We start from the raw sequence: 21,230 nt of genomic DNA on the forward strand, positions 1-21,230 counted from the left end.
CCTCTTCTGCATGGTTAATGAATACCAGCAGCAGGTGAATCTCGGGATCTCATGTGCCAAGCGCCAATAGTGCGCATGACAACAACACCACAGAGACTCTGAGGCGGCATGCATTGCTGTCTGCCAAAGGTGAAGGTATGGACCATCACTGAATTAAATACTGGACACGATTGCAGCCAAGCAACTGGAGGTTGTCAGACGTCTCCTCGTCGCTGTCAAGAGCCTTGATCACGGAGTGGGCGTGCTTAAACGGGATAGGATGATTGAAGGATTTATTTCGCTTGCTCGAGACGCTCACCCAGAATTCCACGCTATGTCCCGAATTTGGCATGACAAACCATTAAGAAGGATTTGTGGAATGTTTGATCTGCCACCTCGCTTGACGAAACCGAGAACGCAAGCAACCCATAGGTTCCCACGAAGTCTGCTAAGGTGCCACCAGCGGCGCAGAGGAAGATGAACGACGCACGTCCAATATTCAGGCGAGGTTGAAGTGGCGGCGCAAGACAATATCTAATGAGGTGGAACTGGATACGTCGCTGCAATAATGCCAGGTATTCTATAAGTCAAAGTGGATGCAAGGACATGTTGTCATTTTTGCGTAAACTTTGCATTCCATGAAACCGCCTGCTTTAGACACCGAACTGACACTACCCGTTTCACCGATAGCAGCCTTATTTTGAGGTGCTTTGGATTTCCACCCTGAGATACAATAGGTCGTGAAAGAGACAGTTCTTGTTGACAGTGGCGGAACTTTCACCACGTTGGGTAGTACCAAAGGATGTGCAAGTAGGAGAACTTCAGTCAGGGGATAGTCTCGAAGGGTGCTGGGGTAAGAGGCAAGCGGAACAGATGCTTCGAGGGATAGGATGGAAGAGCACGCGTATTCAGTGAGTGGTCTGCCATTGGCACAGTCAGGCTCAGCGAGTACCGCTGGACTCCGTATCGGTGAAGGCACAGAAATTCGCACAGGAAGTTGAAACGGATAGGATGGAGAGTGGCGAGCGGTTGGAGGGGTGTGGGTGTTTCGGCAATGTCGACGTCGGTGAGCTATGAAGATATCCAGCCCTTACTGTAATACCGTTCAGAAGAATACTTGCGCGAGGTAATGGAGACACAGGAGGACCAAAGGATCCAGTTGCTGCTGTGAAGAATCGATCACCAATCGCGGAGTACGCCGAGTCAAAGCTAGTTCCATGAGGGATGGAGGCAATGTAATGATACACTACCACATTCGCCACCCGATTCATTTTTATTCTAACATCGAAGGGTGTTCGTTTGATATATAGGAGAAATCGGCAAAGGATCTACTGACATGATAGTGAGAGAGGACGTGAGAAAACAAGAGGCTAGGCAATGAGAGAGCGAGAGGGGCAGTCTCTTACAAGTGGTAATTCAAAGTGAGAGCGAGGTACTGTCATGTAGGATCGTAACTTAGGTTGAGACATATGTGCAGTGAGGCGGAATGAGAAGAAATGCACTGAGTATCTGTACATTGAACGGTTCAAGGTGCGCAGCGCCATCGCAATCATTGTGGAAGTGTGTCGACCGAGTGTGGCATGCAAGCACGTCGTGTCCGATCTGGAGTGCTGCCGCTTCGTGAATAAGAGGTTTGTTTCCGGAGTAGCATCATTACGACAAAACCTGTCTAAGACCGTGATAAAGCCAGCGAATGAGGCGTTCGATCGTAACTCGCTCCCAGCTATCGACGTCTGGGATCGGTTGCGAGGCTTCTAAGACAGTACAACTGATGTGTTTTGCGCGTAATCCAGAAGTTCCAGGCTTGAAAGGCCGTGTGCAGCTCATCCAGTTGGTCGAATAAGTCCCACATTTCTTCAGGGCTGTACGGTGCCCCAATACAGTCATTGGAACATACGCACGCGCAGTCCGGAGGTGGAGAGAATTTCCGAGAACGTAAAGTACTCTTCCAACCAACTCTCGCCAGACGGTCCCTCTCTATCTTGATTTAGCAGGAGAAAAATGAAGATGTATTTACTTACCAGATATTGTTAACTGGAGTGTCTGGTATCGCTCCTCGACTTCTCCGCGCAACGATTGAAATGCCTCCCCTGCCTGAGCAATTTCCACCTTGTATACAGCAATCCTATGTTGAATGGCGGTGGGACATTGCCCCATTATTGTTAACGCTGCAGATGCACTATCCTCTAGCCATCGACAGACGCCTGTCAAAGTCAATGCAGTCAAGTGACAACTCTCGCTTACTGCACTCACTTTCATCAACAATGTCAGATGAGTTGCCTTCGCTGGAGATGGAATCCCCTAAGAGGTGGAGGATCAGCGCTCCTCCAACTTTATTGGGAGCTACAAACCCACCCATTGCAACGTTTCACGTAGTAGTGGGAGCCAACCCGAACACTGCGCAGAAAATGAAAATTTCGAGATTTGCATCCGACTTAAGTAACCAGTTACATATGTAAGCGCGCGCATCATAATCCAGTAAACATCAAGATTTGTTTGTTACGAAGTCATAGAGGCTGGAGTCCTGCCTAAAGATTTGTGCAAGACATGGGAACCTTCGGCCTCCCCCCGCTTCCTTTCAATCATCACCCTCTGGCATTGCTAGGCAGTAGGCGTGAGAACACGACGTTGGCTATGGACTCTTGAATGGGCAGCGTGGCGTGATTCCGACGTCATACTCTTGACAGCACTGTGCATAGTTGGCCGTGATGGTTCGGTGCATTCCTGTTGTTGTGAGACAGCAACTGCTGACTCGTCGCTACCGTACAAGGATCCCTGATTTAGCGCCGACACTCAACAAGTCCTACTCAGTTCCTGTGACCACTCTTTTCTCTTTTTCGTTGATTATTAACCTTGTCTCTCTTTTATTCCCAATTGTTTGTTGCTCATTATCTTTGATTAGTTTCGGCTGCGCCGCCCCATGACTCTCATTATATTCAAACGTATGATGCTTAAAAGCTCGACGTTAGTTTCCTTTTACGCCCTCAGTTCTCTTTGCTTATACGCGCGAGACTGAGGTTCGTCCCCAACTACTTTATGTAGTCATTCCTTTACCCATTTTCATGTTTCCTACCTAGTACTATTCTACGCCAGGTATCTACCTTACAAACGGCATATCAGTGACTGAGTATGCTGTTAGAAACGTCCGCACCTGCGTGGGGAATTAACTCATCGGGTTTGCTAGGGAAGGCCCACACATCCAATCTGACAACGCCTTCTTCAACACACCTAGCTATGCATTACGCAACCCGCCGCACAGCCCCGGTGTACTTTAAAACATAGTAGTTAATCACGCTGATAATGCAGCTTTGGTTCTTACCTCAGTCCCTCATTGTTCAAACTGAAATGCAGCTAAAGGCAACTCATAACATAAATATCCATGCCTGTTGGCTTGGCGCTGCATACATTCGACCGGAGAATGACAACAGTACACCCAATGCATTGCCTTAGTGGGGGCTGGAGTCTTGCCTGCGTGTTGAAGCACCAGCTCAGCTGGACGGTTCGATTGGGATGGCTGCACACTATAATTGTCGATGGAAACATATACGATTGCACATCAGGTCACGACTTGTTAATCCAACACTAGCTTGCACTCGCACACACCTTCCTGTTGAATGACTCGCGCCTTCATCAGGTTCAGTACACTTTTAACGAGCCCAAGCACTTCAAAGGAGCCATGACTCGCCCGCGTTTGCAGTTTAGTAGTGCTTAAGCATACCGCTTACATAAATCAAGTTGGAAAGCCTGAAGCGACTTGCATTTTTGGGTGGGGTTGGGGGTTGGGTTGGCTTGGGTGCATTCCCGGAAGCAGGTGCTCGCCTTGTTCATTTACCACACAACGAGAGACTACACCCCTTTCCAAACTGCCTCCTTTACTCCTTGTATGGATGATAACACTAGACCGTCAAGTCCCGTGTCCACGGTGGTGCAAAGCTCTCATATTTCCCTGCACAACTGTGTGGGCGAGGTCTCAAACGGAGTTCAATCTGCCAAAAGTAACGATTCGGTCTTTTGCTCGAACTAAGCACTCAACGTCATCGCAGCTGAGGACTTGGAGGGGCTAGTTAGTAGCCTTCTTATCACCATCAGAAGTGATTGTGCGATGGATGATTCCGAGTGGGACCACTTGAGTGGGATGATAACAGATTTCCTTCGTCCACTCGAAACACTGCCATCTACGGACCCAGAATTCGATGCAACGGTCAAATGCGTACTTGATCTGGCGCAAAGGACGTTTGGGGGGTCTCCGATGATTAAAGCATTGCGACAGGCTGATGCTCATCTAGTTTCGGCAGAACCTACTCAAGCTACCGGGAGCAGCACGATGAATGACGATGCCATCCAAGATCTGATCAACGACGACGATCCTCTCGAAACCCAAATTTCAAAGGAACCCGTGTGGGAGGTGGAAGCAGTGGCGCAAGATACGTTAGAACAAATTAAAAAAACGATATCTCACCTTATTGCCGTATCTGGGCGTGGTCCAAAGTCTCTCAAGCATCGCTTCTTGAAACAAATACGCTCTAAATCTCCCGTAATTGAAGCTGTGACTTCGGCCATCCGGTTACTTCAAGAAGTGCGATGCGCAACTCAATCTCTATATTCTCTGGCTGTCACGCAGACTGAAGTCCAAGGGATAAACACGCTCATTAACCAGATCCAAGATGCACAAGAGTGGGTCCACACCCGGCGTGGTTGTGCCTGCTTGCTGAATTCCTACCCTCTGCAGGGCTGTGGGTAACCTCCTCGGTGCGCTTCAAACCTCTCAAACAGACTCTTCCACCTCCGACGCTTGCATTGCGTTTCAGGCGCAGGCATCCCTCTGGCTTTCCAACTATCATGTGAGCATTTTTCCGCTGTGCAACTGGCTCGGCAATTTATCTGTCAATAGTCAAGCCCAAATACACTACTTGATGTGCAGTGTCAGGACTTCACTCTTTCCTTTCATGAACACGAGCTACTTAGCTCGCCCTTAGCACACGCCATTCAGGACACCGCATCAACCATTGATGTATCACGACCATTCCCTTTGAGCGAATTTCTCCGCTGGGCCGCAAGCGAGGCATTCGTAGTTCGGGGCGAAAGCAATAAATTCGGGTTTGTCCGGAGTATTGCCTGCTACCGGGTCATGAAATGGCCGCTCTATCATGAGTTTGCACTCATTTGTCTTCAATCCGACAATGGAGTAAGAAGCTGGGTCAAAGTAGAAAGGGCAGCCAGAATTAAAAATATCCGACTCCAAAGGGACAGCTTTGGACCCCTGTTTGGTGGGGTGGAGCTTCGAGAGACAGTGACTATATCTGGGGACCCTGAGCAGCTGACGCGGAATTCTAAAGAGATAGCCTCTATCCATTTCGACCACAGCGGCCATCCGTTTGATCTTCCTGAGCTTGGCTGTCAAATAGCAGCAACATCTGACGTCCAGCCTATGTACAAGCTTTGGTCGGCGAATTGTCGCTACTTCGCTCGAAGGTTAGTGCAGAATGCGCAAGATTGGTCTGATGCGCAAAGAATGCATCGTCGTCACAACTTCCGCTGGGATAGCTCCGCTCCATCCATGCAATCGGCGCTCTGTGACGAGAGATTTGGGGGTTCTCTTGTAGCAGAGAGCGGCCTTGGACCTAAGGTAGTTGGCTTGCAGAACCTTGCGGGTCGTCTTGCTGCCGAAGGTCACGGAGAAGAGGGGTTGAAGGTTTGTGAGGATATACTCGCATTGATTCGAGAGGCCGTCGAGGAATCATCTGAAGCATATCAGAAGGCTATCTTTGTAACTCGGACGGTCATTGCTTGGTGCCATCATGCCCTCGGCCATTGGCAAAGTTCCCTTGAATGCTTCCAAGAGGTACTTGATACTCCACGAATTAACCTAGACAATTCCTCTTTCATACTCACAGGCATGGCTGGGTGCTACTCCGAGTTGGGCGATCATGACAAGGCTACAACAACCGCACTTAGAGCTTTGGAGACAATGCAAGCGCAATACAAAATTGATAAATCTATCCCAACTCTCATGTGGCTCCTCTCGCTACTGCGTCTCCTTACTGAATTCCAGGTGGAATCCCTCAGCCCTCCCACTTCAGTTCTTGCTCCGGCAGCTGAATTGGTGATCCGTGCATGCACACTTTACACCGCCCGACCAGTACTTGGCCGTGACCTGTTATCTGAAGCCTTAGCAACATTCTTTCATGCACTCAGCTACATCGATGGGGGTGAATATGCAGTTTGTGCTTGTCGATTGGCTTTGGATGTTATGCGGGTTCGGCATGGCACCCGAGATTACGGCCAATCCCGCCATTTGATACAATGTTTCTACGATCTCGGTTGCTGCCTTGGCAAGATTGACGAGTTAGAGGAAGCACTGGACATGCTGAAAACATCCCGCGACTTGCACAAGGAGCTCATCCAACGCCACGTGGCGCACCCAGCGGACTACTTTTTATTGGCAAAAATAGAATATGAATGCGCACGAACATCAGAGCGCTTCCCGGGAGGACTGGAAGAAGCGTTCGAGAACCTAAATAGCGCGATATTGACCATTCAGACAATATTGTCTAACGAACTTTGGTTATGCGACAAAGCGCTGATACAAGCGATGGAATTTCAATGGACGCTCTTCCGTTGGACACGTGTTTACAAAGGGGGAGAGGGCATGATGGCGGCGCTCCTTAAAGTGGAGGAGCTTTGTCGAAGCATTTCCAGAAGCCCGGGGAACCATCATCAGCGGTCACTGTTCGGTGCGTTGTGGTTGCACGGCAAGACGTTGATTGACGAGGCGGGGGACAAGGACAAGGACAAGGACACCATCTCCGCAGTCCTAACGGAATGTGTTTCAATTGGGCGTCTTCTCGCAACCTCCGTTCCCAGTGATACCTTTCACACTCAGGACCTCTTAATCCCCCTTTTCCGCCTCGCCAGGTTCTCTTCCAATATTAGCGAAACCAAAGCGTTGTGTGAGGAAGCGTTCGGTATCTTGTCAAAGTTAGAGCTATCATGCAAGCTGAGCGATCAACATATGCTCCAACTTTGCGTCAAATTATATTTCGACGTTCTCTACGATGTCTATGGCCGGAAGGATGTATTTGACTCTCATCGTGACTTTGCGGGCATATGGCTACCCCAGATGGGCTCTCTCAAGCAAGTCACCGCCGACTTCTACATTACGCGTGCTTTGATGGCGCTGGAGACCGATCAGCCAGAGGAGGCACGGTCCTGTTGTCGGTTTGCTTTCACCAGCATCCTTAATGATCCAGAGGGAGATGAATCCCGTTTGGCGGTGCAATACGAGGACATAGGGATGATCTACTTCAAGTTAGGTCGTACGTGGGAAGCAATCGAGATGTTGCGAAGTTCTATCTGGTTGTCTTGCCGGGCGTCTATCACCGACGACAAGTTCAAGGTGCCACTGACAGCAGATAACGCCGTTCCTGCGGGCGGCCTCATGTTAATCGACCCGAACGCACTTAACGCAGTGTCCGAGAGGGTTCGTGCCTTGATTCAGATTAGCGAGACAAGTCGGTACTGCACCACTGCCCAAAGATCGGAAGAACTGTCCTTCCTGAGCATGACTGTTGCTGGCGATAATCCTGATGCTATAGCATCAACTCACTCATCAGCACTGGAAACCCTTCGTTTTGGGGAATAGAAAACGACCGCAATTGATACGATGATTCACACGTTCGGCCGGCCCTTGTATACAGTTTCAAGGCTGATGGGGCGGGATCAGCTGGATACCCGTTAATATTCCTCTTATTTTTGGGCTCGGTTGTCTTGTATCTTGATCGAATACAACATACTTATTGTGGGTTCCGAAAACCGTCTAGGCCACTGACTAAACCTGCTTCATATGCTCCGGGTATAATGTCGGCTCATAACTTGACTGTAATACTTATGCACACTGCAGGGGCAATCGAGAATGCATGTACGTGTCCGGCCGGCTGTGATAATTCGACCCTGCATTTGCCACAGCCGCCGTGATCTGGGCATTCTTCACAGCCAAGATCCCATCCTATACAGACGAGGTTGTGCACGAGCGTGATGGTCATCGGTATCAGGAGGATAGGGTTTGCCAAACTAAACGATGCCGTGTGGTGGCTAGTCTAATTTTGCGAAAGGCTCACCTGCCATTTCACCCACCGCTAGCCCTAAGGAACTGAGGAAACAAGCAGCCCATATATCCCGGGGGTTCCCACGAAACAACGGCACCAGTGGCGCAAAGGAATATGGCCCTCACTCGAATCAGGGGCGCATACAAGTCCAGGTCCCACAGCTACCTGCGCTTGCAGCTACTTAGTGCATGCTAGAATTGTAGACGGCTCATTGAAGCTGAGGTACTGCATACACAGCCTACAAACCTTACCATCATAGACGTTTGTAACTCATTTTAAGGAGACTGGTCTGAAAATACATGGCAGTACGTCTTCTGTGGCTGGTCAATGCATGTGTTTACTCTGTGAACAGTCAAGTGTGCAGGGGCTAGTAAATGTGGAAGTCCGGACATCCCCCATGCCAACCTGCGCAGCTCTCCCAGTTCATCATTAGCACGCGCCATCCATGGCCCCATGCCAACGATAACTGTAACCGAGCAGTTCCATCCAAATGACTTCTTCGCCTGGAATAATGAAGTCCATGACGCACCGGTGGCCTCGGGGGAAAGCTGTGCCTTTGGGTACGTTCAAAATATTAATCGAGTTATGAAGTGGGGCTAAAGTAGCCGCAGCGAATCAAGGGCGCACTGGGAATTGTCAAGTGAATAGCTGCGCGAAGCGATGGTTCTCAGATGTCTCGAGGGGTACCTCTGCCTGAGTGTTTTGATGCAAGGCTCCGGCGCTTCCGCCGTTCGATCGGTGGCGACAAAGCGATCCATGAATTGGAGCAACAGGATGATCTGGGAGTCTGTGGGCCTTCCCCACCGCCAGATCGGCGGTCGCAGAGAGCGGTTCCCAGTGAGGATATAAAGCCTTCCCAATGTGATTATTGATGATCACAATTGTGTTGCGTGTTCGCCCAATCTGCACCGACTTACGAGTGACCAATGGTGACAATTTGGCTACCCAAAGCTTGTACTCCGGATGAGCGGCGGACGTTGCCTAAAGTTGTTTGCGGAGAATAAAAAGATCATAGAGTGGGGTATTCTTGTCAAAATAGATAGAAGTTAGCCTGTTAGAGATCGACGTCAAATGATTTTTAACTCCAGATATGGACCGGCCCTGAGTTCTACTCCGCCAAAGAGGGGCCCGAAATTGCCTCGTTTCAGCCTGATATTTTTAACTCTCGTCGCCCTTCCTACTCGTAGTTACTAGAGCTTCAAGTTCACACCCCATTAGCCGGGAGGAGATCCGCAAAGTTCGTTGCCCGACGAAGACCTAGGCGGCGGGCCTACATTGGACCCTCGCCCGCACGAAACATGCTCACAAACGGTACGATGGGATTCCGCGGGTCTTCTTTAAAACACAAAAGGTTTTGTTGTATCATTGCGGAAAGAGCCGTTGGTCAATGGGCTCGAGGGATACTTTCTCATGCGCTGTTGCTGCGGGTCAAAATTCTGATGCACGAAAGGACTCGCAAGGGGAAGTTACTGCGGTTTTGACAGAATTCGTCTCAATTCACCAGCATGCTATGTACCGACCCTGATGCGTGTAGTATAGAAACTCTCGTTCCTCTTTGACCTTGCCCAATCCTCTCTCGACATCGATGTCGGCATTTCAGCATTGTGCGCAATAATGGGCGGGTGCGTGGAGTCACAGGCTCAAAGCGCCGACGCCGAGAACCATCGAGGTCAGGAGAGTGATCAACTGGCAGAGCTGATGTGATCCGAATACCGATGTTTTTGTGTGACCAGGTTGACGATTGATAGTGTAATTGTAGCACACCCAAAAGTCAATATAGGTACTTCATTTGCACCTGACGAAAACTGTGAAACCCATACTACGAGGAACTCTCGTCAAGGCTCACTTTCTAATCTCGCGTGTATGTGACAGATTGACTCTAAGCATCGAGAATGAACATCAGTCCGAGCATTGGCGACACGAAACGATCGGAGTGTACGATCTCGTACATAGAAGGCTGAGGCAACCATCATTCCATACCCGCGAAATCCCCCTCATCCATATCCTTCGGCTGCAATGGTGGAAGTCATTTTTTTTCGGAACATGTAGTACCGTCCACAGCGTACCTCGACCGGCTCTTCATGTTCGCCATACTGTAACACGTAATCAATGTGACTAACGGCAGCCTCCAATGATGCTGTAGATGTGAGATCCAGTGGGATGAAGGTGACAAGTGGGTGTTCTTCGATCTGTCATCGGATTAGCATTCATGCTATGCCATCGAGGCCACTCTTACCAATTGAGCTATGGCTTGATTAAGGCGATGAAATTTAGGATTCGTTGCCCCCGATTCTGAAGTCAAAAGCATATCAGGATCCGGGTCTAGGAATCTTTTGGTCACAAAAAATCAACCTGCTGTAATCTCTTTCGAACAGGAATCCCTTACTTGGAAATATCTCGTTTGGTCCGGATAGCTGTCCTTGGTCCATAGTTGTCCGTATCATCATCCTCGTGCTTCTTCGGGGGAGCAATAAGATCCATCTTGGTCATTAAATTTATCCAGGGCACTTCGATGTTAACCATGGCAGACATGGCAGACAGGACTCCACTGTAAGGTATATTTTAGCAGCAGCGGGAAATAAAGAGCCAAATGAAGACTCCTACCTGAAGTATTTATACCGGTCTTCCATGAACTGTGATTCAAGAAGATATAGAGCACACACCCGCATACCCGACCTCAGGAAGTGGGCCATTATGTTGGGTAGTATGGGATGATGGGTATAAAGTTCTATCTGCCCTATGGACGCAGTCGTCAGCCATCTCAAACATCGCCGGGAAAAACTTGACTACCTGGACAGTCCATTATAAGATAATCATTTTCGTAGTCCCCTAATTCTTCATCAAGCCAGTCCATGTTTTTGAGGAGATACCTGAGGGAAGAATATTGACCGATGAAGATCAAAATAAGAACCAAGAATGCGCGTCTATTTACTCGAAGCAGTATACCAATCCTCCATTAGGTCCAAGCCCCAGCTCGCCCATGACATCGTCCAAGCTTATTAAATCGCGAATGTCAATCGAAGGCTCGTATTCAAAGGACTGAGAATCGGCGGCAGGGTCAAGGTTGAACAGGTGACATGTCCTCCGCTTTGTCTGCAGGTGGGTGAGCATTGAAGAGCAGAATGTGGACTTGCCCGAGCCGGCAGGCCCTATGTTACGGTTCGATAAGTAAATGCTACTCACACGTGCGCTGTGCTCCGAATGCGAGACGCACCGCACACTAAAACTGCATAACGCATTTATGTGTAATTTTTAAGTCAAAGTTGCGCTGAAGCCTGATGCGGAGTTTTGACCATTCAGTTTCTTGCAATGCAGATATGAGCACGTGATTTCAATCGTTCCCAAATCGCCGTTGCGCGCTTCCCAACAACTTGGGAAGTGGTCTCCATCCATCAATAAAGATAGTATACCAGCACTGACTCAGACTGCCATATAACCTTTCCTTTTGATAATCGATGTCGCGGAACACCCTTCCTCCGCTTACTCCCGCTGAGACTACCTCAGGGATCATCGTCGATTCTCAAACACTCGAGCGAGTGGTGCCAGAGTCGAAACGTACGGATGGGAGGTGAGCAGAATGTTTCTTATCAATATACACAATCCCATTGTCCACTCATTAGGCGTCCTTTGACGTAGCGTACGCAAAGAGATCAAGATCCGACCTGGGTTCACCCCGCAGGAAGATGTTAGTCGGTTCAGAGGCACACGACAGAAGCAGGCAGACAAAAACGCCTTGCCGAAGGGTTACATACCTGGCTGGGCACCCCCTCCTGAGCCAAAGAAGAAATCAAAGCCCAAACAAGCCGACGTCGTTAGTACCCCTCCATCGAAACCTGCGTCGAAAACTCTGAAGCGGAAGGAGAATAAGGAGCAAGACAATGGAAAACCTAGCGCTTCTGAGAAAGTGCCGGATACTTGGGATTCAGACGAGGGCGCAACAAGGTCTGGGGCGAAGGAAACGACAGCATCCCAGGTCCCTAGCACGGTGTCAGAGAAAAATGCTAGTAAGGGGAAAGCTCCGAAGTCAGAAGAGGAAGAGGGTGTTAGCACTGTAACTAACAAATTGGATAAGATGGGTCTGTAACTTAGAGGTTTTACTATTCTTCGGGTGCCACATCCTCCTTTACCACACCAGGGGATCGAAGCCGATTTCTAATCGGCAGGATGAGTAAGATACCTGGATTGGAAACCTGAGCGGGGGGATGTAAAAACTCAGGTGCACCCTTTCGTCCTCGCCACGTCTTAACGATCTCAGTATCTCCAGACCTCCGTGATAGGCATGGTTCATCATTCCAAACCAAACCTATAGAGCCCGCACCAAAAGCGCACATCCAACGGATAGAAATCGGGTCCCGCCGTCGTGATTTTCCATTGAGCACGAAGATTAAAAACATGGATTTGATACTGCTGAACACAGCACGACCCGCTTTATTTAAACCAAAGTGGGCCCAAGTGAGTGGGCCCGGAGATCCTAATACAAATGCTTGGTGTTTCACAGGAACAGGACCAGCTTTTCACCAATAGCAGATTGAGCGCATCAAATACATGTAAGTATCCGACACAGGTGCTAAGGGACCATATGAGCTTGAGGATCTCGGGTCCTTTGCACTGCGCAACGCACCCCAATTCGACCAGTGGCAGGATTCGAGATGAGAGCATCCGCCGGAGGTGCCAGTGCATGTATTGAGTGCTGGGTGGATGGATAGATGCTCCATTGATCAACAGCGTTCAATCGGGCACGAGGCCAGAGTGGAGGACCGTGAAACGACAAATTGGGACACGAACCAACGTGTACGCTACGCACCTACAATACAAATGTTCTGTGTTCTTTCATAGCAGCGGTAGAATACAGCGATCTCCAGCGTAAAAGGGTCAGGCAGCCCGGCCCTGCAGCGATAGTATAGGCGGACCCTGCGTGCGGCAGCCGCAACACATACTTACTCGCGCATCGGACCCTTCATGCGTTGATGTTGTGCTTGCGCGCATTGGTAAGACCAGATCCCCCTTCTCGCGTATGCGGGGTAAGCCAATCTGACCCGCCAGACGACGCCGGGCGATGCTGTGCGTTTGACAAGCTTCAAGTTACGGAGGCGCCCTCGGCGCGGAAGCGAAATTTTCTGTTCATTTCGGCACGATGTCGAACTGGCCACTGTGGACTTGTCAACGTTTGCTCCGTTCCGACTACAGTTTGCTTTGCGCCCGCCGAAAATGAGTATTTTCCTTCAGAGAAATCGCCTTACATGGCGCTAATCTGATAAGCTTATTGGAATAAGGTTTCGCCTCCCCAATGGTTTCCCCTCCCTGTGAAATTGGCCGGATGCTCTAGCTTTTTTGGGTGAACACGATGTCCCAAAATCTAATTTCGGCTTGATCCCATGTCGCACGCCACTCTAGCTATCACCAGGTTGCCCAAATTTGCTTGTTTTCTTTCAGAGGCATGGTGTTCGCTTCAGGTTAGTCAGGAACGGTGTTCACTGAAATGGGACATGCCCTTGTTGTTGAGAGGCTGAGAGAACCGAATAACGCCAACGCATGCATTTGCCCGAGATCGGTGTAGTTGCCCTGCCCTTTCGAATTGTTACTTTATCCATATATCCTTATTGAACTGAGATCTGTCGGCTCTATTCCAATAGAGGACTGGTCACCTGCCTAACTCCCGGCTTCCCCTCGGAAAGGAAATGGACAAAGCCATTTCGAAGATATCACACAACGTTCTTAGTTCGGACCCAGGCACTTCCCGAAGTCGTTGCACGTTGGCGGGATTGTACCCCCACTGGCACCTGTGTCTATGATTCGTCCTCATGACCGGTGGCGCATCCACGAGTGACCAAATTAAGCTGACCTTGTTCGGGTCCGATGGAGCGAGTGCTCTCCTGATCAGAGTTCGGGACTGCTATCAGATGCGAGCACTTGTACCACTGCACACACACACCTATGCATATGACGTGAAGGGATTGAGTTTTTTTCTTTCGGGAGCGAATTGCGTGATCTGTCAAATTGCCTCGTTCCCATAGCCACGTACATAAATGTGAGAATCTGCGCTCGGTGACAGGCGACCGTGAATGTTCACATTAAAGTTCGGCCTCTTGTGGGAAAATTGTGACACTTCCATACTCACCACCCACAGGAATTTAGCCTTTCTTGCCCTCGACTTCGGAATCTGCCTCTCCGCGAAAATAGCTACACAGCAACGTTAATTTCAAATGCTGTATCAAAAAAGCTCCATCTTTGCGTGATGTGAGACGGGCACGCCGGAGTGACGCGCCTGATCCTTCAGAACCGTGCTGTGATTCCATGATGGGTGTTGTTGAAGTCCAAAAGCGTGTTGGGATGTGTTCGGTGCCGAATTGCTTATGAAATGCCGCGGTCTTTACAGTTAATTCGGCCCACAACTCGGGCCCCTGCTGATGAGACACCATGCCAAAAATCAATGTGAGTGTAATTGGGGCGGCGCAAATTCACATATAACGGCTCAGCAAATCCATCGCAAATCGTGAATACACCCTTCGCTTTCATCGCAGATCAGCCCTCAGGCGCTTGTTAGAACTTGCATTCTACATTGGGGCTCAAGTACTAGTTCGATCTCGACGGCCATTATCACTGTTCGATAAGCGACCAAGATGTGTATGTGGTGTACTGCGAGTGTGTATTGACAGTCGCTCTATCCGTGTACCCAGCAACTAAAAGTCTGCGTTTTCGGCATCTTCATGTGTAGCTCGTAATCTACAAAGGCCTGAACTGTACTGGGAGCAGGCGTATCCTCTGCACGAGCGCCGAGACGCCCTCCTATTCGGCTCCAAACCTTTTCCAGGCATTGTGGATCCTCCTCTGTCGTTCATTCACAGCGTTACGACTCGGTCATCTGACGGTGTGGATCGCGAGATAGTCTTGTAAGTCAACGCCTCCCCGGATTTATAGAGTTGAAGCCCATTCCTGATGATCCCCCAGCTCCCCGGAGAATGAAGCCCGAATCGAGTCCATGATAGACTCGTATAAGAGTGGAAATAGGTAACATAAATCCCTTCCAAGACAATCCTCGAGTCCTGATCATCCGCCCCTACAAATAGTCTTCTGCTAAGTCTGACTGTGCACGTCCACATTGCCTTCGTATCTAGCGCGCATGCGCATCTCCCGTACAGTTCACGCCCAATACGCATCCTGCGCTTCGCCACATCCGCCTACAACGTCAACTTTATCTATCCTTATCGTGTGACTCGGTCTACGTACATTTCTCACTTGCCCAATCCTTCAGACGTTTGGAAAGCATTCAATCCAGCATTGTGCAAGGCGCACGAACTCCCAAAGCTTATATTACTTCGAGATTGCGTACTCGATGAAAATCCGCGGCCCCTCCCCACAGTGAATGAGCGGACTAGGTTGCATAACTCAAATTCCCCGTCCTCCCCGTTGTCAAGTAGTGCACCCAGGCGCCGGGGGGGAAGTTATGATTCCGAGGTCCTTGACACGTTTGCGCGTTATCGATTTGACATCGGTGCCGTCGATTATCGTGGCCAGTACGTATACGTCCGTTCTCTCATTTCTCGGCTCCAGCACATTTCACTGGCCTGAGATGCGCACCCGGGTTCAACGTGTTTCTGACTTGCTTTCTTCCAGCTTCGATTGTTCCTATTCGGCTTGGTTTGTAAGACGCGTTGGCACTTTGACGCATGAAAGTGATTATTCGGTTAAGGAGGAACCTATGTGATAACGATTTTCCGCTTGACTTCCAACTCTATCCCAAGAAGCGTTCGCTTCCACATATCCAACTCACAACTGATACCCCAATCATTCACCGTGATGAGGATACAGCATATATCGTAATCGCCTCCTCCATCCAATAGTATTCCCGTTAGAGCTTGCTGCGGTACTTCATGCCTTCATGATTTCCAATGAACAAACACAACGGGCATGGCTCGCGGAAAGGCGACCCGTTTCAGGGTCATCAACACCTTCAAATTCAAAACCACACGGCCTTCCAATTACTTAAGACTCTGATGATCAAAGATTGCGACCTCAAGTTTGGTTGTCCCAAGCGAGTGGGCTGGTAGGCTTCCCCAGTGCGTTCACAGCTTTGCGATCTTTGATGCTCTTAACAAGAGCCGGGACTATAAGCGAGCCTCCAGCCACGAACCGAGCGGGGCGCCACATAATTGATTATTAACACCCCCCATACGCACACGCGAATCCATTGTAACATAACTCGTCGTCATAGGTCATTAGCAGCTATTGGAAATCAAATAGCAAGCCTGACAGTCTCGGGAAGCATTGTCCTGGCGAGGTGAAGGGTGCATGCGAGAACAGTTTGGCATGATCAGGTGTCTCCCTCCAGTGAACTCGAACGATACTAGCTGAGCGTCAGTAAAACAAATTATTTGACTGAAGGCTTGTTCTTGGGTTCCCAGGTCATGGGATGGTTCACTCTGCCAACCGTGAGGGCCAGGAGCACGACAGGGACGTGGAAACATTGCTCACGCAATCCCACAGCACTTTACGAGGGCGCTTGGTGGTCACGCGAATGCCACCCGTTTACCAGATCTCCCAAGCATGCCTGAATGGCACACCAGTGTGACTGCAAGGTAATTTCACGGGCTTCCCTTGTGGAGATACGGGATAAGGGCGCCGGCCCATATTCATGGTAATACTAGCCTGTTAAACCTGTCCAGATTCCCGGTCACGACTCAAATTAAAAGCGTGAACGTGTCTGCTGGCGAGTTCAAACGAAGGGATCCGGGGGGATCAGCCCTCACTCTCCCCACCCACACAATCTCCGGCATCTAGTGACAAAAAAAATTTTCAGTGCATCTAATTGATTGAAATATATCGGGAACAACTCTCGCGATTTACATATAGCAGGAGGCTTATCACGACTTCAGAAGGGCACCCTAGTTATCGTAACTCGCCCCGCCTGGCCTGAGCTGTACGTACTCAGGCTCTAACTATCGTCGACAAAACATTTGAACCGGAAAAGTTTACTCAACGGGTAGTTCAGATGCATATGGCTGGCAATGTTATGGGAATGTGTTTGTGGCGTGAACGGTTCGTCCGTTGCAAGGTGTCGTTTTGCCCTGAAGCCATGCCAGGGTTTTGTAAATTGACTTGTAGTAACTACTTATGTATGTGTCTATTTCTTCTCCCCAAAGGATCCATACATGTCGATCCTCAGATCGCCGGGATCGTGCTGAACTCAACCCAGGTCACCGGTTGTTTCCTATCTATAGAGGCTGGTATGATGCTAGGTTGAACTTGTTTCTATGGGCCCTTTTTTCATCTCTGGTTGTCATGCACAGTAAGGTAGAGCTATCACGATTGAGCATCTTAGGGACGAGGGACCGGGCGCTAAACTGGGAAAGGCATCCTGTGATCCACAGCTTTTTTTACGGTTATTGCACCGACCATGGGCGCTTCTGTTGACAATATATCGGCTTGCACAAGGAATCTGCCGGATCGGATTTGATTCAGTCAGTCAAGTGAGTCTTGTGACAACCCAAATATGGCAGCTGCCTTAGCCTTACATGGCAACCAGCGCTCATTAATTTCCCAAATCGGCAATTACAGGATATATCATATCTGATAGGCAGATTCTTTGTCGCCAGCTGTAATTGTCGTTTTCGGTGATCACAAATCGGACGTACCAATTTTTTGTCGGTAGCCGATGCACTTCGGCTAAGTATTCCGGTTCAACGAGAGCGGGCCCTTCTCGGCCCGTCATCCAATCAAGTTACTCACGTGCGAGCCAACGTGACTGCTATGTAATACGTCATTTCCTCGGCCCCCTGCTTGGCAGTGTGTGGACCAAACTGGTACCTTTTGACTTTCAGCGGCTCTGTGAGCCTCATCGTCGACGAAGTTGTTGTACGTTCAAGCATCCGTCCGAGAGCGGAAAGTATGAACACTCGGGAGTCGGAGGCGAGGTGTGGAAGTTGTCCCAGCTGGGTGAACCGATTCTAGGGATGTATAACTGGGGTTATGTAATGTGTACATGTGTAATCCAAACACGCGATAACTCGCCACTTCTCGACAGCATTCAACTTGTGTGGAAGGGACGAATTATTTCACGGCCTGCCCAGAGCACCCTCTGACCTGACAAAATGGTTTCTACTTCAGTAGATAGCGCAAATAGCTTTCACCTTAGATGGTGCCGCTCCAGATGGTGGGGAGGCGCAGACATTGGGCCCTACGGCCACGAAGTTGCCACGTAAGCGGCCCCCCTGTTTTTCCCGCACTAGAAAACGCTCACTGTAGATTTGCGGCACCCGTTTACAATTTTGTATCATGGGAAAAAGTAGATGCACATTTTCGCTACTAGGCTCAAAGGGCAATCTTTCACCTTGAGTGGGAACGGCTGAGAGCTGACCGTTTGTCAGTGGCACACTGTCATCCCGTCACGGAGTACTTGGTGAACACATGTGTGACGCAGCGGAGCGTCGAAGATTGCCTTCATGATGCTGGGACGTGGGAGGGATGTGCTGTGACATATAGAACCTCTGATATGGCTGTTACGTGTTAGCGCAGCCGCGGTAGAACGCACCAAGAACAACCCCGAATGAGCTGCAGCTCGCATATGTCAACGCGTCAACGATGCTTGGGCCATACGGGTATGCCAGTGAGTTCCATTCCGCTCTGATACTATGGCCGTAAGGGGGGTCATCGAGCCTGGAGGGAGTGAATGCTTTCTAAGATAGATGGCTTTGTTGAGGAACGTTTGTCGCGTAAGCTTAATCCCTTTTCCACAACGGCAGGACATAATTTTTGAGCGATGCTGTTCCAGAGTTTGGGGTGTTGCAGGGTGACTCTAGCCACGGGTCGTTCCATCCGATACTGACGAGGCCGGATCGACCATTGCGATGTCGCGGGGGGTGGGCTTGTGACCGAGAGTGTTGAGCGAAAAAAATTGCATCCCAACTCTATGCAGTCGATCCTATATAGAAGTACTTATGTCCATATCGGGCTTAACTGAGCTTGCGTTGGACAGGAGTAACGCAACGACAGGAGCGGGGTCTTGAAGGCCGATTGGTACCTCACTCAGTCCTCACATTGCATGGGAGCTGTTGACAAAGCCCGTGGGACGCGACGCAGATACCGGCTACTCAGAACCCGAGGCGTTCATTTCATGGGACAGAACCTTCTTGAGACGGCGGGGGTACGGTTGAAGGTTGAGGTACACGTCGCTCGAACAAACACCTATTGAACACTATTAAGATTAACTACTCGGAGAGTATACGACAGCATCTCTGCAGTTGCACGGCCGTATTGAATAGGGTATCAGTAAGTCGATGCCGCTTAGTTAGTATCGGGTCAAGCATGATGCGATGTGTATTTAGGATTTTTTTTTACATGCAGGCATGAACAGTAGTCACGCCCACGATGTGCAGGGAAGGTACTCCCAGCTAGAGGAGCCGATTCAACAGACCAAACTAGGGTGGATCATTCTCAAGTTTGCATGATTGCCATACTTACGACCTGTTCCGGAAGTGCAGCTGGCACATCGAAACACAGATGAGCTTGCATGGTGGTTAAATTATATCGTGAGATCATTAGGTTCATCTAACAGAACTAGAAGTCTGAGCACCGACATCACTCGATTGTTTATCGGCATGGCTGAGACTCGCATTAGCGTCGCCTTCATCCTTAGGTGGATTGGATTTCTTGACTGTCTTTTCTGGCTTGGGAGCCACTTCCCATGATGCCATTGCGAATAAGACAAACGATCCAATGATCAGAACGCCCCGTCTTGTGTTATCCCATTTCGCTTGTTCGATCTCCGTTCTTTAGTATTCACGATTAGCAGAGGAGGAAAGCTTTCTTTTTCAAGAGGCTCACCTGACATCAGACACTTGTACTATCGCCTTATGATGTAGCTCCTGAATGCGCGCAATAATGTCTGTCTCCAAAAGAAGTCTGCGCTACGTCATGCACTTACTTCAATTGCAATCGATGCTTTTTTCTTCTCGATATTCACTTCATTTTTTCTATTATCCATATCCATTTGGACACTAAGAGCGACTGTGGACTTAGCTATTCAGGATTGGTATTCATAAGGAGAACCTTACTCGTCTTTTAGTTTATCAAGGTCCCCCTTCATTTTAGACGCCAAGGACTCCACTTCCTTCTTGATACTCGCCACGGATGTTTGAAGAGCAATCGATTCATTCCTAGTCCTCATCGATACTTCCGTCCGGAGTTCGGATAGTGCGGCTCGGTACAAGTATTGTTGCTACAGGGAGTGGAATTTGGTGCACACAGCGTATGAGTACCCAACAGGAAGAAAGCCCACGTTCTCTCCTTCTAACACGTCTACATGCACCCTCCGTGCCTTTGATATTTTGTCAATCAGCGAACCGCGTGTCGCGCGCATCAGTACATGCGCAATAGGAGGACTAAACTCTTTCTCCAATTTCTTATAGAAAGCATGGGTGTGGAATGGGTTAAGAAGACGAGGATTTACTTGATTCTTGGAGGAGTGAGGCAACTGTATAGGTGCTAGGGAAAGACTAGGGATGGGGGGTGGGGCCTCCGACGCGTCAGAAGAGGGTACATCTGGTGGCGGAGGCGCCGGTGGTGAGTCAATGGATTGGGAGGCTTCTTCCCAGAGATGAGGGGAGAAGGAGGTCTGTTCTGATTTAGGGGGGTAGACGATGATGTCGAGATATTCTGTGAGCAATTTGAGTCCATCTTACTTGAATAACACCGAATCGGTTGACGAAAGGAGCGAAGCAGAGGCCGAGATGTCATGGGCCCCTTTCGGATGTGAATAGCTGAATCACCAAAACCCAACAGAGTCGACTAAAAATAAGGACAGCAGAGACCTGGCCTGGCAGTGGTAAAGGGATAGGCAGGCCTCTATGACTTCGTAATAGTAAAGGGACGATGGGCAACGGCGACAACCAGTGTTGTACAGACCTGGTCACAAATGGTCACAAAGACCGAAGTCCGTGAGTCTGACTAGATGGTCACAAGTCTCTCCCACGGTCAGTGTAAGTCGGACTTTTCATCGGGGGATCCCGATATTCAGACCCGTCCGCAACCTTTCTTCATAGGATATGTTTTGTTTGTTATGGATTAGATGTTGTAATGACTGTTTGCTAGCACGCAAGAGATGCTGAGCATGATTCTACTACAGCTTGAGTTACACAACTGTGACTTTGC

The 21,230-nt window shown here is 49.4% G+C and overlaps 8 protein-coding genes across 8 annotated transcripts; 4 read left to right on the forward strand and 4 right to left on the reverse strand.

Moving 5' to 3' along the window:
• Positions 1 to 311: 311 nt before the first annotated feature.
• EI90DRAFT_3011617 (uncharacterized protein) lies at positions 312 to 1,250 on the reverse strand (the record flags this gene model as incomplete). Its single annotated transcript, XM_039056481.1, has 4 exons — positions 312 to 539; positions 650 to 899; positions 932 to 1,050; positions 1,074 to 1,250. The coding sequence occupies 4 exons, from the start codon at positions 1,248 to 1,250 to the stop codon at positions 312 to 314; spliced, it is 774 nt and encodes a 257-aa protein (XP_038922697.1).
• A 263-nt stretch (positions 1,251 to 1,513) lies between these two features.
• EI90DRAFT_1300736 (uncharacterized protein) lies at positions 1,514 to 2,419 on the reverse strand. The gene is made up of 4 exons (XM_039051631.1): positions 2,335 to 2,419; positions 2,233 to 2,280; positions 2,001 to 2,183; positions 1,514 to 1,956 (listed from the first exon to the last, which is right to left on the reverse strand). The coding sequence occupies exons 1-4, from the start codon at positions 2,336 to 2,338 to the stop codon at positions 1,703 to 1,705; spliced, it is 489 nt and encodes a 162-aa protein (XP_038922698.1). The 5' UTR covers positions 2,339 to 2,419; the 3' UTR covers positions 1,514 to 1,702.
• Positions 2,420 to 4,109: 1,690 nt separating this feature from the next.
• EI90DRAFT_3031996 (uncharacterized protein) lies at positions 4,110 to 4,760 on the forward strand. The gene has a single exon (XM_039058359.1). It carries the CDS (start codon positions 4,115 to 4,117, stop codon positions 4,718 to 4,720), a length of 606 nt encoding a protein of 201 aa, XP_038922699.1. The 5' UTR covers positions 4,110 to 4,114; the 3' UTR covers positions 4,721 to 4,760.
• A 105-nt stretch (positions 4,761 to 4,865) lies between these two features.
• Positions 4,866 to 7,990, forward strand: EI90DRAFT_1299828 (uncharacterized protein). The gene has a single exon (XM_039051629.1). The coding sequence runs from the start codon at positions 5,108 to 5,110 to the stop codon at positions 7,619 to 7,621; it is 2,514 nt and encodes an 837-aa protein (XP_038922700.1). The 5' UTR covers positions 4,866 to 5,107; the 3' UTR covers positions 7,622 to 7,990.
• A 1,584-nt stretch (positions 7,991 to 9,574) lies between these two features.
• EI90DRAFT_3032000 (GPN-loop GTPase) lies at positions 9,575 to 11,390 on the reverse strand. Its single transcript, XM_039058360.1, has 10 exons — positions 11,299 to 11,390; positions 11,017 to 11,233; positions 10,875 to 10,954; positions 10,689 to 10,821; positions 10,471 to 10,632; positions 10,321 to 10,414; positions 10,151 to 10,273; positions 10,034 to 10,095; positions 9,931 to 9,963; positions 9,575 to 9,879 (listed from the first exon to the last, which is right to left on the reverse strand). Exons 1-8 carry the CDS (start codon positions 11,321 to 11,323, stop codon positions 10,054 to 10,056), a joined length of 876 nt encoding a protein of 291 aa, XP_038922701.1. The 5' UTR covers positions 11,324 to 11,390; the 3' UTR covers positions 9,575 to 9,879; positions 9,931 to 9,963; positions 10,034 to 10,053.
• A 149-nt stretch (positions 11,391 to 11,539) lies between these two features.
• Positions 11,540 to 12,168, forward strand: EI90DRAFT_2904169 (uncharacterized protein; the record flags this gene model as incomplete). Its single annotated transcript, XM_039054163.1, has 2 exons — positions 11,540 to 11,652; positions 11,721 to 12,168. The coding sequence occupies 2 exons, from the start codon at positions 11,540 to 11,542 to the stop codon at positions 12,166 to 12,168; spliced, it is 561 nt and encodes a 186-aa protein (XP_038922702.1).
• Positions 12,169 to 14,766: 2,598 nt separating this feature from the next.
• On the forward strand, positions 14,767 to 16,045 carry EI90DRAFT_1301738 (uncharacterized protein). The gene is made up of 4 exons (XM_039051632.1): positions 14,767 to 14,974; positions 15,033 to 15,092; positions 15,152 to 15,598; positions 15,699 to 16,045. Exons 2-4 carry the CDS (start codon positions 15,064 to 15,066, stop codon positions 15,787 to 15,789), a joined length of 567 nt encoding a protein of 188 aa, XP_038922703.1. The 5' UTR covers positions 14,767 to 14,974; positions 15,033 to 15,063; the 3' UTR covers positions 15,790 to 16,045.
• Positions 16,046 to 19,260: 3,215 nt separating this feature from the next.
• Positions 19,261 to 21,025, reverse strand: EI90DRAFT_1300524 (uncharacterized protein). Its single transcript, XM_039051630.1, has 7 exons — positions 20,985 to 21,025; positions 20,762 to 20,924; positions 20,359 to 20,699; positions 20,135 to 20,298; positions 20,005 to 20,077; positions 19,905 to 19,945; positions 19,261 to 19,850 (listed from the first exon to the last, which is right to left on the reverse strand). The coding sequence occupies exons 2-7, from the start codon at positions 20,814 to 20,816 to the stop codon at positions 19,625 to 19,627; spliced, it is 900 nt and encodes a 299-aa protein (XP_038922704.1). The 5' UTR covers positions 20,817 to 20,924; positions 20,985 to 21,025; the 3' UTR covers positions 19,261 to 19,624.
• Between the last annotated feature and the right edge of the window lie 205 nt (positions 21,026 to 21,230).

This window comes from Cantharellus anzutake (genome assembly GCF_015039405.1).
Source record: "Cantharellus anzutake strain C23 chromosome Unknown EI90scaffold_3, whole genome shotgun sequence".
In the NCBI taxonomy this organism is placed as follows: domain Eukaryota; kingdom Fungi; phylum Basidiomycota; class Agaricomycetes; order Cantharellales; family Hydnaceae; genus Cantharellus; species Cantharellus anzutake.